Genomic DNA, 16,694 nt, shown 5'->3' with positions numbered 1-16,694 from the left:
TTAATGTTGAAGTACAATTCCGAGAAAAAAGTCGAAATGTTGAAAAAAAGTCAAATTTTCGTGAAAAAAGTCGAAATGTCAAGAAAAAAGTCGAAATGTTGAGAAAAATGTCGAGATTTTAAGAAAAAAGTCTAAATGTTGAGAAAAAAAGCGAAATTTCGACTTTATTCACGAAATTTCGACTTTTTTCTCGAAATTGTATTTCAACAATCTTGACATTTCGACTTTTTTCTCGACATTTCGTCTTTTTTCTCGAAGTGCACAATAAAAAAAAATCTTCCCTTCTCAAATGTTTTTTCTCCTGCCTGGCCCTGATTCTCTTCCGTACATTGAGGCTGGAGTGTCTGGACAGTAGACGCTGGGACTGACCTGCAGCGAACCTCTTCTTCACCAGTGAGAGCCGGTAGCCGGTCCCGACCAGCTGGATGTCGCACCCGGACAGGGTGGTGCCCTCGCTGGTGAACTGCACTGCCAGCTGGGAGGGTTTGCAGGAGCCTTCTGCCATCTGGAACCGGCCCAGTAGAGCCCCCACCCCTGCAGAGCGCCAGGACACAACGTCTGAGTCGTGTACAAACACACTCGTACCAAATCGCAAAGACTTTATTCAAAAGAAACAACACTTGCCTCCGTTGTCGGACCTGTGAGACAAGCTTGAAATTTTCCACTTTATTGTTTGATGCTCTGTATCCCTTCATGAGAAAACAAAGTCCAGGTTACAGAGGGCATGTATCAAGAAATAAGGTCACATATGAAAACATAACATGACACATAAATAGAAATATTTATGATGGTCAGTTCTGGGTTGTTGGTGCACTCTGGATCTTTATAATACAGTAATCCCTCGCTATAACGCGGTTCAGCTTTCACTGTCTCGCTGCTTCACGGATTTGCATTGTGCATTGTGTTCTGCATTCTGATTGGCTAAAAAGTCTCCCCGCTTCTTCACTTCTTGTGTCAATAACGTTGGTTGCTTAGCAACAATGCTGAGAACGACCAATGTGCTTCAGCAGCAGCTGAAGACCAGGAGCCTTTGATGAATCGTTCATTACAGTCTCAGATATAATCCATGGTGGCATGTTGGTTAGGAATGGGTGATATTTTACCGTTCACGATGTACCGTCAAAAAAATTCCCCACGGTAAGAATTGGTCATCTCGCGGTAAAAATTATAAATTCACGTTGATGATGTTTTTGTGTGAAGCCTGAATTATGGTTCTGTGTTAAATCGAGCCTACGGCATAACCTATGCCGTAGGCTCTGCGTCGATTTAACACAGAACCATAAATCAGCCTTAACAAACATGGCGGAAGGCGGATCTGAGAGCGAGGAGCTCGTTGTTAAACGAGGTTCCAGATCCGTTATCTGGAACTGGTTTGGATTTAAAAAGAGTGACGAGGAGCAAACATCATCTATTATGTGCACAGTCTGCAAAAAACCAGTGAGTGCAAAGGATGGCTTTTATTTATTTGTCCTGTTTCTTTATTTATCAGGTTGTATCTTTTTTCTACTTTGTGATTTTATAAGCTAAGAAAACTTGAAGGACGATGGTACTTTTGGTGTTTGCTTTAACTGTTATCCCACTGTTTAAGCCATACAGTTTGAATAAATGTTGAATCTGTTCTTACATTTCAACTTGTTTCATTTGAGTCATTACAGTTTTGCAGTACAGGTGGACTAATTTAATTGGTTTTTATTCATTCAATTTAATTGGTACAGTTTAGTAGCATTTAGTATTCTTTTAGAGCAGTGATTTGGGGGCTCCAAAGTTAAAAAGGTGGAGTTCAATTGGTATTTTTTCTATCCTTCATTTTTATCGTTATCGGGATAAATGCCAGAAATTATCATGATACATTTTTTAGTCCATGCCGCCCATCCCTAATGTTGGTTTATAAGAATCTTTTTGCCCGGAAGAAAAAAGAGCGACAACAACCCATAACTATGTTCTTCTCTGGAAAAAACACACCTGCACCACAGGATTTAGAAGAAAAAGACGCTACAGAGCGAGTCAGGATGCAGCAGCATCAGAAGAGCAGGGAAATACACACTAGTCACAATTTGTCCTACTGTACTTATTGTATTTTTTTTCAGAATAATTTTTCATTTTCTCCTGTTCAAATCCAGTTACTCGGGTCGCGGTGGGGCGGTGCTGATCTCCGCAATTTGAAGCCTTTTATAGTAATTGTAAAAAAGAAAAAGGTTGCTACTTCGTGGATTTCACTTATCACAGGTTCTTTTTGGAACGTAACCCCCGCGAAAAAACCAGGGATTACTGTATACAATACCCACTGAGAATTTTTATCTCTATGTGCAAAGTACAAATCACTTTAAAGGCAGCGTCCCAAGGCAAAGAAACCCAGGAAACCCAGCACCAGCAATGAGGGCTCTCACCAGGTGGCCGGCGGGATCACCACCTGTAGTTTGGCTACAACTCCATCCACGGGGACCAGGAAGTGGATATTGTGCAGCGGGACTGGGGCGGCCATGGCCTCCGAGTTGTATTTATAATCTATCCTAAGGTCCGTGTTGGTGGTAACCCCTCTCCAGCTCAACGCCAGGTTCAGAGGAGTGGACTGAATCCCCTCCGCTGACACCTGGGGGGGAAAGACCAAACAGTTCAACGTACGGGTGCAGGGATACAGCAGAGCACACACATGGACACAGAGAAAGTACATTCCTACCTGGTATTTAATCATGTCCACATTGTAGTACGTTGCCTGAGGTTTCTGCTCTGCTACTTTCTTCAGATGGCTCATCAGGTTTGGCATGTTTACCCAGAACTCCTTGGTGTCTACACTGTCTGTTAAGGGATCACTGGAGGATGCCAGGAGTGTATAGAGGCAAACCCAGCCACGAGAAGCACCACGAACAGTGTAAAACAATATAAATACATAATTAGATGTCTGACGTATGCTAAAAGTGATGGCGCTTTTCCACTAGTAGCTACTCAGCCCGACTCCACTTGACTCGCCTCGGTTTAGCGCCTTTTCACTAGGGGTCCAACGTGCCGAGTAGATACTTTTTCTGTAACTAAGAGGTTACAGAAAAGGTTCTAAGCTGCTGAGTCGGCTGTATCTGACATCATCACACTACAGACCACCGATTGGTCGGGGGGTTGGAGTCAGACGTCTGAGTCAGGAGGAGGAAATCAGAGAAAGACTCTGACGGCGGCTTATGTTCAATTTATTCAACCAGCAACGGCAGCGCAAAAGTCTGTTTCATGATCCAACTCTGAGGTGCAGATGTTCATAAACCTGGTGCTGAGGAGAGAATTAAAAAGGGATCTAGACGATAAGGAACGACCAGATCTACCAGGAGCTCTGTCACTTCATAGCTGCTCACTGCTCCAACTGACTTTTCAGCAGCGCCTGTCACTGTTGGTGTTTGTTGAGGACCCAAACGCAGGAGAGCAGGAGGCAGGAGTTGCAAAAAAGCAGGGTTTATTTTAAAGAAACCAAAAACCAAAGCGCTGCTTAGCAGGATCAAAAAACACAAAACAGGGATTCAAAAAACTGGAGCAAAAACTTGGTAGGAAACATGGAGGTAGAAACAGTACGGACCGACCGGGAGAAGGGGAATGACAAGACCAGATATACACAGGGGATAACGAGACACAGGTGCAGACAATCAGGGCAGATGGAAACAGGAGGGACAGAACTGAAACTCAAAAACTGGGGGGAAGTGTCAAACCCTGACAGCCCTTGGACCAAATGGGATGGCTAAAATGTTACATTTGTATAACAGAGTGTGGAAGGAAGGGAAGCTGCCAAGCGTGTGGAAGGAAGCAGTGGTAATTCCAATTAGGAAGCCTGGGAAAGATCCTTGTAAACCATCAAGCTACAGGCCGATTGCATTAACTTCCAATATGTGCAAGATTATGGAAAGAATGATTACAGAAAGATTAACTTACTACCTTGAGAAGAGAGGTTTGCTGACGAGCTGTCAAAGTGGTTTTAGAAAAGGTAGGAGTACTATGGATGCAGTAGTAAGACTTGAAAATGAGATTAGAAGGGCACAAGCAAATAAAGAATCAGTAGTGGTAGTCTTTTTTGATATTGAAAAAGCCTACGATATGATGTGGAGAGAAGGTTTGATGATCAAATTACATGGGATGGGAGTTGGAGGGAGAACCTTTAACTGGATAAAGAATTTTTTATTTGACAGGAAATTACAGGTCCGAATAGGATGTGAGATGTCGAACAAATATATGGTTGGGAATGGGACTCCGCAAGGGAGTGTTATTAGTCCTCTACTGTTCATAATCATGATAAATGATGTTTTTTCAAATTTTCCATCAGATATTGGTACTTCACTTTTTGCTGATGATGGGGCACTCTGGAAAAGAGGAAGGAATTTGGAGTATATAGTGAGTAAAGTTCAATCAGCAATTGATGGGGTAACAGAGTGGGGGTTGGATTGGGGATGTCGATTTTCTGTGGAAAAAACTCAGTCAGTTATTTTCACCAGGAAAAGAAGGGTGGAAGAGAAGCTATATATGTATGGAAAAGAGCTGGAAAGAGTTGGATCATTTAAATATTTGGGAGTGATATTTGACTCTAAATTGACGTGGGTAGACCACATAAAGAAAGTAGAGGACAAATGTAAAAAAGTAATAAATGTCTTGAGGTGTTTGACAGGAAGGGAATGGGGGGCAAGTTGTGCTTCGTTAAAGACAATCTATGTAGCTATGATAAGATCAGTTATTGACTATGGTTGCATTGTTTATGGATCAGCAGCAGCGTCCCTTTTAAAAAAGGTGGATATAATTCAAGCGAAGGCACTACGGATATGCAGTGGGGCTTTTAGAACAACGCCAGTATGTGCACTACAAGTAGAACTGGAAGAAATGCAATTAGCATTAAGAAGAAAACAGTTGATGAGCAATTATTGGGCATCGTTACAGGGACATGGTGAGTCTCACCCTACAAAAAGAGTTTTAAAGGAGTGCTGGGAGTTTGGAAAAAGTAAGAAAGATAACTTTGGTAGGGTGGGGAATGACATTGCTAAAGAGCTTGGTGTTGGGGAGATGAAGTTAAGTCCAACTGTGGTATATCCATTAATGCCCCCATGGAGGATGATATGGCCATATGTAGACTGGCATTTGTTGGAATTAAAGGGAAAGAGACAAGAGATTGATCTGGCAAATGCAGCAACTCAGTATTTAAAAACAGAGTACAGTGATTTTATTGAAATGTATACGGATGGAGCTAAACAACCGGAGACTGGAGTGACTGGTTTTGGAGTAGTTGTTCCTTCAAAGAGCATAGAAATGAATAGAAGAACTTCAGACCATTTAGCAGTCTACACAGTAGAGATGCTGGGTGTGCTTATAGCTTTAAAATGGGTGGAAAATATTCAAGTTAAAAAAATAGTGATTTGTACAGATTCATCTGCAGTTTTAACTAGTATGAGATCGTCTCATTCAAAGAGTCGTCAAGGTCTGCTGTATGAGGTCCTTCAGTCAGCCACAAGATCAGTTTTAAAGGGAAGTGACATCAAGTTTTTATGGGTCCCTGCTCATGTTGGAGTTAAGGGAAATGAGATGGCAGACAGGATGGCCAAGAAGGCAATACAGAAAACGGTGGTAGAAATGAATGTGAATATTAGCAAGTCTGAAGTTAAAAGTGTGATCTGGGAAAAAGTGAATTTAATGTGGCAAGAAAAATGGAGCAACGAGGTCAAAGGAAGGCATCTATATAGTATTCAAGAGAGCACTAGAATTAAAAGGGTGGGTAGTGGGAAAAGAAGAGAAGAAATCGTATTGACAAGGCTAAGATTAGGGCATAGTGCCCTAAACAAAAACTTGAAGGTTATAGGGAAACATCAGAATGGTTTGTGTGAAGAGTGTCAAGAAGATGAGACAATAGAGCATGTTTTACTGAGTTGTAGGAAATATGAGATGGAAAGGGAGACTATGAATAATAAATTGAGAGAATTGGGAGAACAGGAAATTAGTATTAAAAGTATGTTAGGAATGCAGATTAGGAAACATGTGAAGGCATTACTTGAGTTTTTGGGAGACACAGGATTATTTGAAAGAATATAGTGGGGCAGAGAATGAGTGTATGAGTCAGTGTCGGTAGGCTGGTCCATGAAAGTGATCCAGAAGAGGGCGGTAATGCACCGGAAAAACTGGATGCCAACCGCCAATAAACCTGAAGAAGAAGAAGAAGAAGAAACCCTGACAGCGCTGAGACAAACAAACGAAAAAAAAGCATCGCCGCTTGAAGCTTCTCTCACTCTCATTTTTTAACTTGGTATCGAACACAAGCCACAGACCCAGCAGCACATCTATCATCTCCTCCAGGTTCTACATCTTTAGTGTTGTTGTCTTCTTCGTTTAGATCACATAATCAAATACGTCACAGCAGCTTCACTCCAACCTCCTACTTCTGATCTGGGTGTTGAAAATAAACGAGGGCGAGGCAGTCGGGCCGAGTAGGTACTAGTGTAAAAGCGCCATCAAGCTGCGGGCTGTACTGCGTGTGTTTCCCCCTTACCAGCACAGCAGCTGGGGGTTGGGCAGGACCTGCTCCAGACGGCTGTAGTTGCTGATGCTGAAGGTGAGGACAGGTTGAGTCGGGTGACTGGCAAAGTGCCTGGTGATACCGGCAGGGAAGGACAGGACCATTTCACCCGTGATCTTCACCGCACATCTGCCGAAGAGGGCAAAGCAAAGAGGTTCAAACGAAGAAAAAACCTCCAACATCTTTTGACGGCACCCTTCCTGTCTTCCGTAAAGTCAGTTTTAGGAAAAACCACAAGAGACAAGTTTCTAAGTTCCAAAGTGGCTCTCTGCCATTAGTCTAGATCAGGGGTCGGCAACCCAAAATGTTGAAAGAGCCGTATTGGACCAAAAACACAAAAAACAAATATGCCTGGAGCTGCAAAAAATGAAGTCTTGTATAAGCCTTAGAATGAAGGCAACACATGCTGCATATATCTATATTAGTTAGAACTGGGGGAAGATTTTTTTTTCATTATGCACTTCGAGAAAAAAGTTGTAATGTCGAGATTAATTTTGAAGTACAATCTTGAGAAAAAAGTGGAAATGTTGAGAAAGAAGTCGGAATGTTGAGTAAGAAGTCGAAATGTCGAGAAAAAAGACGAAATGTCGAAATGTCGAAATGTCGAGATTAATGTTGAAGTACAATCTCGAGAAAAAAGTCAAATTGTTGAGAAAAAAGTTGAAATTTCGTGAAAAAAGTTGAGATTTCGGGAAAAAAGTTAAAATGTCGAGAAAAAAGTTGAAATTTCTTGAAAAACGTCGAAATGTTGAGAAAGAAGTCGAAATGTCGAGAAAAAAGTCGAAATGTTGAGATTAAAAAGGAAAGGAAGAAAAAAAGAGAAAAAAAGAAGAAAAAAGAAGAAAAAAGGAAAAAAAGAAGAAAAAGGAAAAAAAGAAGGAAAAAAAGAAAAAAAAGGAAAAAAAGAAAAAAAAGGTCAAACATTTTTTAAAAAGCTCCAGGAGCCACTAGGGCGGCGCTAAAGATGCGGCTCTAGAGCCGCGGGTTGCCGACCCCTGGTCTAGACAAGTCCATGCTGACAGCAAGCGTGTGCTTTTGTGATGTGTGCATACTTGCTGGGATCAGCGCCTTTGAAGTAGGCATTGATGGTTTCTGTGAAGGCAGCTGCAACGGGCAAGGTGTCCTGGGGCCCCATGGTGAGGGGGCTGGGGCCTCTGGAGCATCCTTCAAAACAGTGGAACACAGAGAGCCTATAAAGCATCTGCTTTACTAAGAAAAGGAAACCTGAAACGCAAGTTTGAATGAATCTGAACTTTCTACTACGGTTCAAATGTGAGAAGGACGTTAGATGGGCAGCAATACTTTTGTGAACTTAGTGGGTAAAAAAGAAAGAAAGGAAGAAAGGAAAAGGAAGGGCAGGTGATTTCAGGCCATGCACTGATGGCACTACGAAAGCACAGACATCCACTCACCTTCGAAAGCTAAATAAAACCTGCCGTGGTCAAACCATACCAGAGGCTGTGAGGCCTCTGAGCAGAGACATGAGGAGGAGAGAACCATGGACAGGGACAAGACCGTGAGGCAAGGCATGATGACGGGCGACAGACAACACGTGGACTCAAACTGATGTGCGGCTGAGCAATAGAGGGAATGCACATGACGTCACAGATGGGACTTCACAGCGGGTTACGCCCACTGAGTGTCAGAAAGACTGAGTGGCAGAAAGACTGAGTGTCAGAAAGACTGAGTGACAGAAAGACTGAGTGGCAGCGTAAACCTTCAGTTTGAGCAACTGGAAAACATCTCAAATGGGAAAGAGCTGTTGTGCGATCGACTGTACTCATAGATTTAGCAAGAAATCGGAGTTATCGTTTTTACAGACTGCCGAAAAATAAGCTTAAGAGAGACAAATGGATCACTGCAATTCACAGAAACAACTGGATTCCAGGCACCGATACGTGGATTTGAGTTCCCATTTTGTATCAGGTAATGTTGGATTTTTGGGTAGCTAACGTTAAACGGTCAAATCATAAAGTTCGGTGTCCTCGTCACTTTAATTTCTACAACAAATCCTGCCTTGAAGTCGGACCAAGCGTCAAGACTTTTGTAAGCCTTCAAGCTTTGCTTCGTGTAGTTCCCATAGAAATTAAGTTCATATAAATATCAGGAAACTGGATTCGTGGCCAAATATTAATGTCCATGGACCACTGGTTCTTGGTAACTGTACCAAATATTAATGTCCATGGACCACTGGTTCTTGGTAACTGTACCAAATATTAATGTCCATGGACCACTGGTTCTTGGTAACTGTACCAAATATGAATGTCCATGGACCACTGGTTCTTGGGGTAAAGCTTGAATTATGGTTCTGCATCAATCCAACGCAGAGCACACGCCGTCACCGTGACGCCGTCGTGAACCCTTCGGACTTCTCCGTCACTCCATTTCTCTGCGGTGCAGTAGAAAGACCGCTAATTTTTTGCGATCTTTTCCTTAATGGTTTATCCGACTTTTTCCGGTCACAGTGAATCAAAGAAATAAGGACAAGTATTGTGCAAAAAAACAAAACAAAAAAAATCACACATACACGAAGAAAAAAGCGCTGAAAGTTCACGACTGCTTCAAACCGGAAACCGGAAATGCGTTCAACCTGATCTCACAAAAATCCGTGAAATGGCCACGACCTCTCACCACTATTTTCCGTGGTACCAACATGGAAATGGTATAATTCTGTGTGAGCACCACGGATATTGTACCATGCAAAGTCAATGGGATCCGTTATCGTGATATATACACACGGAATATGACATTATTATTATGTATATATTATTCTTTGTTATAGTGGCTAAATTATGAGTTTTTGTCGCGCAAGGTACTGTTTATTACTGTCAGTTTGTAAAAGCATGTTCGTTGCTACCAAGCGAACCAATCACAGCCCTCTCGGTCTGCGTGTGGTCAGCGTTGCCTCGACGCGTAGTTACAATTTTCTGGAGGTGACGTCAGTGGTTTTGACGCAGAACCATAACTCAAGCTTAACTGTACGGGTCACTGTCAAGTCCAACTGCCTTTAATTTAAGCCGATAATCAGCCGTTATCCCGTCTTCTCCACCAGTTGCAGACATTTTTGCTGATGTTTTTGCCACTCAGTGCGAGTAAGGCGGCTGGTCCAGTGGGGAAGTGACGTCAATGCAAACCCTCTATAGATAAAGAACGTGCAGATATGCGGGCCGCGTACCTGTGGGAGGCATGTTGAGGTCCTTCCCCAGGGTCGGGGTGGAGGCTGCACTGTGCGAAGTGACGGAGGAGATGGAGGAGGAGCTCTCTGCACGCGCCAGGGGGGCGAAAGGCGGGGGGCTGCCCGAAACTGGAGGACTGAAGGGACGACTCTGCAGACAGAACACAACGAGGTGGAGAGAAAGTTAGAACGAAGCGGAGCGAGACAGACAACCGAAGACAAGATCTTTTTTTTCCATGTACCAGATCTGCGATGGGTTTCCCCGGGGGCAGCTTTGGCCGCGAGGACGGGCGAGGAGGAGGAGGAGGGGGGACCGGGCTGCCCCGGGACTGAGGCGTGGCGGGACGAGCTGGCGACGACGGGCCTGCAACACACACTCAGGTCAACGCAGGTTTGTGCTCTCACATCCAAACTCTTGGAATAAATCAAGTGTAGTTGAAGTTAGGCCTGTGTTAAAAAGATTGATTTTCCGATTCTAAATCGATTCTCATATTAATTCCTAAAAATCAATTCATATGTCTAAAGATCGATTTTTTTTTCATCGTTACGTTACAACTTTTGGTATTTTTTTGTTTATGCCCAAAAAAAGGAATGTTTTGTTGGACACGAGCATAACTAGTGCCATGTTTTTGCCTTTAAATATGTTTAAAGGTATGAAAACATTAAAGTGTTAGGTTATAATTGCATAAATTGTCTATATTTCTTTGCTTTATATACTTCTTTATATACTACTACTTTATATATATCTTGGGGTTACATTTGCATAAAATGCTAAAAACCAAATTCTCATAAATGGGAAATAATGAAACTTGATTTCATCCGTCTCTGTTTGCTCCCTGGATCTGTTTGGTAATTCTGATCCACATGATGTTTCTGAAAGCAGTTCTATCAGCATTCTGGGAGCTGATTGGTCCTTACAGCATCATTAGCTGCAATACTTGCTGTTGGATCTCAATATAATACTAGTATTAATATGTTGCATAACTACAGTCATATAATTCATGCAACAGCTGAAAAAAACAGTTTTAATAACACTAACCCAAATCAATATCGGAATTGAATCGGATCGAATCAAAGTGTGATAATGAAGTTTGACTTTTTGCACCATTACAATACTTATAGGCAACTAGTCATCATATCTCCTGCTCTCTGAAACACATGTTAATGCTCAATAGTACACATATATGGTTCTTTAATATACCGTATTTTCTGGACTATAAGCCGCACCTTCATATAAGCCGCATCTGCTCTATTTTAAAAAAAAAGATATGCAAGCCGCAGATATTTATGTTGTTAGATTAGATATTTACTACATGTACAGAAGGATTTTGAACTGTAAATGATGTACATGTTTGTACCTAAATAGATCCTTTCCTAACAGTGTCTTTTAACACGGCAGCAACTTTGCTGATTAAAACGGGACAGAACCAAGAGAAAATAACCGGTATTTATTTATCTATTTATCTGTTTGAAATCTGCTTCTACCTACTTCTATCTGCTAAAGAAGAAGTAGCGTATTCTTCTTTGCATTTATTTTGCATTTATTTTGCCCAGAGTGGTGGAAGAAAAATCCACAGAATAGCTGCACCTTTGTATAAGCTGCATGGTTGAAAACCTATGAAAAAAGTAGCGGCTTATAGTCCAGAAAATACGGTATTTGCATTATACTAAGATACATTCATTTTCAATGGCTTTTGTCCTTAATGGCTTTTTTCCCCCTTACATTACTTTTACTTTTATACTTTAAGTAGTTTTGAAACCAGTACTTTTATACTTTTACTTGAGTAAAAAACTTGAGTTGATACTTCAGTATTTTTAAACTCTAGTATCTATACTTCTACCTGAGTAATGAATGTGAATACTTTTGACAGCTCTGTTTTTACTCACTGCTGCCTGAGTAGGGGCCCGGGGAAGACATGATAGACCTGTACGTGGTGGGAGGGAGAGGAGGCGGCGTGCCCCGGAAACTGGGCGTCAGCTCTCTGGGAGAGCCGCCCACGTTGGGCAGGTCGTCTCTCTGGAGGGAGCCCTCCGGAGTCCTCTTCCCCCCCGGGGCGAGGGGGGGCGTGGCCCCCGTCCAGGGGGACCTCCGCTCCACCGGCGGCGGGGCCACGGCCGAGGCCGAGGCGTACTCCGCAAACCGCAGGACCTCCTCATCGACGGCGTCGTCCTCAGAGCTCACCGTGGGGGAGTTGGAGGGGGAGAACTCGGGGGGCAGCGGCGGGGCCGGCTCGTCGGGGGGCGGTGGCCCCAGCACGATGGAGGGGGGCGAGTCCAGCGGCGTGAAAGGAGGAGGAGGAGACCCGGGAGAAAAGGGCGGAGGTGAAGGCGGGGGCTCGTCGGGCGGCGGTCCGGGAGAGACGCAGGGCGTGGAAGGGGTGGAGGAGGGAGTGTCCGGCGGGGGGGAGTCCGGCGGCGGAGGGGGGGCCGGTTCATCCGGAGGAGGAGGTCTGTTGTCCATGAACGTGACCCATCGGGGAGAGGCCGTCTCCTCGATGGAGCGGGGGCTGTCCACGGGGCCGAACACGTCGTCCAGGTCGGGGGCCGGGGAGCCGCGGTACGCAGCCGGGGACAGGATGTTCAGGTAGATGGGGGCCGAGCTGCGAGCTGCCCGGCCGTTGGGGAGATCAGCTGCAGGCAGGAGGAAACCACAGTGGCCTTTACAACAACAAACCAAAGACAAGCAGACGACCAGGTCATTTTTACTGTCACGTTGTCCTACGAACCCAAAATAATACCTTTTATACTCGTCAACTTCATTTCATCAGCTGATCCCTTTTCTGTATTTAAGGCCTGCAACACCATTACAGCTTGGCAGTGTTGTCATTCATTCTGGCACCAAGGGCCATGAGGAAGCGCTTGAGTTGTTACCATCTTGTGCAGAAGATGTTTTTGTGTTGCTTTTTTTTTCTAATATTTTTATCCCCGATTTTTTTCCCATTTTTTTAATCACCCAGTGCTCCTACCTAAGTGACAGTCCTGGGCATTGCCACTCTCTACCAACCCCGGGAGGGCCTCGCACTGAGCTCAAGGCCCAATCCCAATACACCCCCTACTTTCTACCACTAGCCCTCCCTCACTACCACTAGCCCTAAAAAAGAAGGGACAGATTTTAGGGCACTTGAAATCTTCCCAGGGGTCTGTCCCAATACTCCCCCTACTCCTACTTTCAGCACCACCCCTAAAATCAGGAAGCTGAGAGCCAAAACCTGTTTTAATTTCAGCTGTAGCGCTGTTAATATGCCACTTTATTAAGTTTTAATATTTTTTCAGGGGTAAAAGTAACCGTTAAGATCCCCAACCTGGGCTCAGTTTATCCAAATAACGCCTGTTAAGAAATTTGATCCGATGTTTTCGGCGATGATAAGAGCCGCCGGCTCGGAGCAGCAGCAGCCGGAGTACAGACGTGATCGCCAGGTCAACCTGCACCGTCGTCCCGGGGAGAAACCTGCAGCTCTGTGGAGAATTACCGCTGGCTGAAATAAATCATTTAGGAAGATAAATGTTGGTTTAATAGATGAAATCTAACAGTTGTAGCTACGCCTGTTAAGAAATTTGCTCCGAAAATTTCGAGATTTCTGCCTGTCGGCTCCGGAGCTTATTTATGGTTCTGCCTTAAATCGACGCAGAGCCTACGGCGTAGGGTACGGCGTAGGGTACGGCGTAGGGTACGGCGTAGGGTACGGCGTAGGGTACGGCGTAGGGTACGGCGTAGGGTACGCGTCGCCGCGTACCCTACGCCGTAGGCTCTGCATTGGTGTAACGCGGAACCATAAATCAGCCTTTATTCTGGCGAGGTTTGAAAAAGACTTCGCAACAACGGGCAAACGAGTGATTATTATGGGGGAATATTATGAAAGTAAAATATATATTTCTCGCTAGAAATGTAATCAAAACGCATTTTTATGCAGAAACTAACTCAAAATATTGATTTTATTCACTAAAAAATAAGAAATGTCCGCCATGTTTTTTTTTTTTCTGGCCCTAGTTCACCTAGTGAGCATCCGAAATCCCTCGATCCGTAGGGACAGGTTCATAGCCACTACACTCGTTTTCTCCACTACCCCTTGGTGAAAAGAGGAATTGGGACACCACTACCCTCATGGGAACGCGCAAAATTTAGGGGTAGGGCTGAAATGTAGGGGGAGTATTGGGACTGGGCCTAAGTCTCCTCCTTAACCCTGTCTTTTCACCAGACAGGGTGGGGTTTCTCCGGCCGGACGTAGTGCTGGAAGGATCACGTTATTCCGGCCGAATCCTCCCCACCCCACCGGTTGGCCAGAGGGGGCAGTATAGCCCAGGACTGCTGCATGTTTTTGTGAGGGTAGCTCACATTAGCTACCCAAGGGAACACGGGGAGAACATGCAAACTCCACACAGGGCTCTACAGGAGATCCTTCAGACCTCTACAGTAGTGATGGGCGGTATGGACTAAAAATTTTATCACGATCATTTCTGGCATTTATCCTGATAACGATAAAAAAAATACCAATTCAACTCCACCTTTGTAACTATAAATCTATCACCACATTCAGTCTTTGGAGCCCCCAAATCACTGCTCTAAAAGAATACTGAATGCTACTAAACTACACCAATTAAATTGAATTAATAAAAACCAATTAAATGAGTTACACCTGTACTGCAAAACTGTAGTGACTCAGATCCGCCATGTTTGTTACACAAAAACCTCATCAACGGGAATTTATCTTTCTTTCTTTCTTTCTTTCTTTCTTTCTTTCTTTCTTTCTTTCTTTCTTTCTTTCTTTCTTTCTTTCTTTCTTTCTTTCTGGCTCATTTCCTTTCCTTCCTTCCTTCCTTCCTTCCTTCCTTCCTTCCTTCCTTCCTTCCTTCCTTCCTTCCTTCCTTCCTTCCTTCCTTCCTTCCTTCCTTCCTTCCTTCCTTCCTTCCTTCCTTCCTTCCTTCCTTCCTTCACACGTACGTTGTGCGTGGATTTAACACAGAACCATAAATCCGGTTTTACACAAAAACATCATCAACGGGAATTTATCCTTTTTACCGCGAGATGACAAATTCTTACCGTGGGGAATTTTTTTGACGGTTTATCATGAACGGTAAAATATCGCCCATCCCTACTCTACAGGAGATCCTTCAGACAGATACACAAGGTCCTTAATTAATGAATTTGCCTTTGAGGCTTAAAAAAGTATTTTTGAATGTAAATGAAGCCAAGTATCATGGGCTGGGCCTGAATGAGAGCGGCCAAAATGAGTTTCCGCCGCAGGACTCTGGACTCTCCCTCAGAGATGGAGTTAGACGTCCAGGGATCTGGATTAGAGCTGCTGCTTCACACGGAGAGGAGCCAGCTGAGGTGGACCGGGCATCTGGACGCCTACCGGGGGAGGTTTTAGGTGAAGGTGAACCAGGAGGAGACCTGGCGGCTGACTCATGGCCCGTTGGAGAGATTACAACTCCTGGCTGGTATGGGAGCGCCTCGGCGTCCCAGAACAGCTGGGGAGGACTGGGGGGGTCTGGGCTTGTCTGCACCCATCACCAGAACCAGGCAGGCCAACGGTAAAGGATGGATGAACAAGGTTGATGAGAAGTGCCAATGATGAAACATCTTTGGGTCATACCAAAAATGAACAAAAATAAACTATTGTTCCAACTACAACTGATTTGTGGATGTAATTTAAAGGAGCTTGAGGCAGGATTGAGGCAGGATTTATGAAAAAAATTCGTATACGTTTTAATTTTTCTAGTAATAATGTCAGATGAAGCGTTCCAAACCCAAAAGAATGAGCCCTCTAGTGTATCTCTCCTTTGCCTTGAACAGGCTGTGTGCTGCAAAATGTGCTGCAATTCGGTCCCGAATTTCCCGCGCTGTCCTGTGGATGTGATGTCACATGACGCTGCATGCACGTTCTCCCCGTTCTCCCGTGCCGGCTTCACTGTTGGCTGCAGTACCCCCGACGGCCGTCGTGGCGAAGGGTGGCGCTAGAGAGTCTCATTTCTTAAAAGGAGCCTCATGCTCCTTTAAATGAATGAACAAGAATTAAAATGTATTTAAGCTCAGGCCACGTTTACACATAGTATTTACATAAACTGATATTTCCCCCTCTACGTTTTGAAAAATACCATCATTTCCAGGAACCTGCATAAATAGCTGTTAAGGTGCTATTAGCAGCCAAACCTACAGGGGGCAGTGTAACGAGAAGATAAAGTCATGCTAGCCAATCAGAATCCTGGAAAAAAACATCAACAAATGACACGAGTAACTTCCAGTTACTTCCAAGATGAACGAGAGTCTTTGGTTTGGAGTGACAGAGAAGTGGAGTTACTTTTAAGTGTGACGTTAGAATATAAAACAGGTAAAATACAAGAAAATATTGACGGTGGCCAAACTAATTGTAAACACAGGTCGCACACATGACGCTGCACTGTAAAAACTCAAAATCTTACCAGGAATATTTATTTATTTATTTCTAGTTAAAATGTCTCATTTTTAGTCCAAAAATCTCATTACACTTAAAACAAGAGTCATCAACAGATAAATAACTTATTTGACAATTTTCACCTGTTTCAAGTAAATTTTCACTTTTTTCCAGTGATGATTCTTGTTTTAAGTGTAATGAGAATTTTTTTGACTAAAAATGAAACATTTTAACTAGAAATAAGACAATTATTCTTGTTAAGATTTTGAGTTTTTGCAGTGTGGTGACGTTTCTAGCGCATAATGTGACGTTCTGAAGCCTAAATCTCCGTTTCCCTCCGTTTACAAGTAAACGTGAAGACGGAGTTTTTGCAAATCTCCACTTTGGCCGGAGTTTTCAGATATCATAGTTTTTGGTGACTTTGAGCTTCGTTTTCGTGTAAACGAACAGCCAAAGCGCATGAAAACGCCACAGTTTTTGCTACGTGTAAACGGGGCCTCAGACTTACCTGCCAAGTCGGACGGATAACCATAATGACTTCTCGATGGAATGTTTTTTGGCGGGAGAGGAGGAGGAGCTGCAACGGACGGGGAATCACAGGTCA

The 16,694-nt window shown here is 43.8% G+C and overlaps 1 protein-coding gene across 3 annotated transcripts in view; it reads right to left on the bottom strand.

Annotated features, from left to right (window-relative positions):
• Positions 1–16,694, bottom strand: part of LOC133453079 (SH3-containing GRB2-like protein 3-interacting protein 1) — a 43,221-nt gene that overhangs the window by 2,533 nt on the left and 23,994 nt on the right. For 2 of the 3 annotated variants that reach the window (XM_061732940.1, XM_061732939.1), the window contains 10 exons: positions 16,599–16,667; positions 11,586–12,329; positions 9,941–10,062; positions 9,699–9,849; positions 7,576–7,687; positions 6,497–6,652; positions 2,678–2,810; positions 2,388–2,590; positions 625–689; positions 370–534 (listed from right to left, as the gene is read on the bottom strand). In XM_061732940.1, the coding sequence (XP_061588924.1) occupies positions 370–534; positions 625–689; positions 2,388–2,590; positions 2,678–2,810; positions 6,497–6,652; positions 7,576–7,687; positions 9,699–9,849; positions 9,941–10,062; positions 11,586–12,329; positions 16,599–16,667 (1,920 nt within the window). Of the gene's footprint in view, positions 1–369; positions 535–624; positions 690–2,387; positions 2,591–2,677; positions 2,811–6,496; positions 6,653–7,575; positions 7,688–9,698; positions 9,850–9,940; positions 10,063–11,585; positions 12,357–16,598; positions 16,668–16,694 lie in introns of all 3 variants that reach the window. The other variant, XM_061732938.1, reaches the window with a different exon arrangement.

Source organism: Cololabis saira, chromosome 10 (assembly GCF_033807715.1).
Source record: "Cololabis saira isolate AMF1-May2022 chromosome 10, fColSai1.1, whole genome shotgun sequence".
Taxonomy (NCBI): domain Eukaryota; kingdom Metazoa; phylum Chordata; class Actinopteri; order Beloniformes; family Belonidae; genus Cololabis; species Cololabis saira.
Note: the sequence above shows the minus strand (reverse complement) of the source record. Positions and strands in the feature narration are given on the sequence as shown.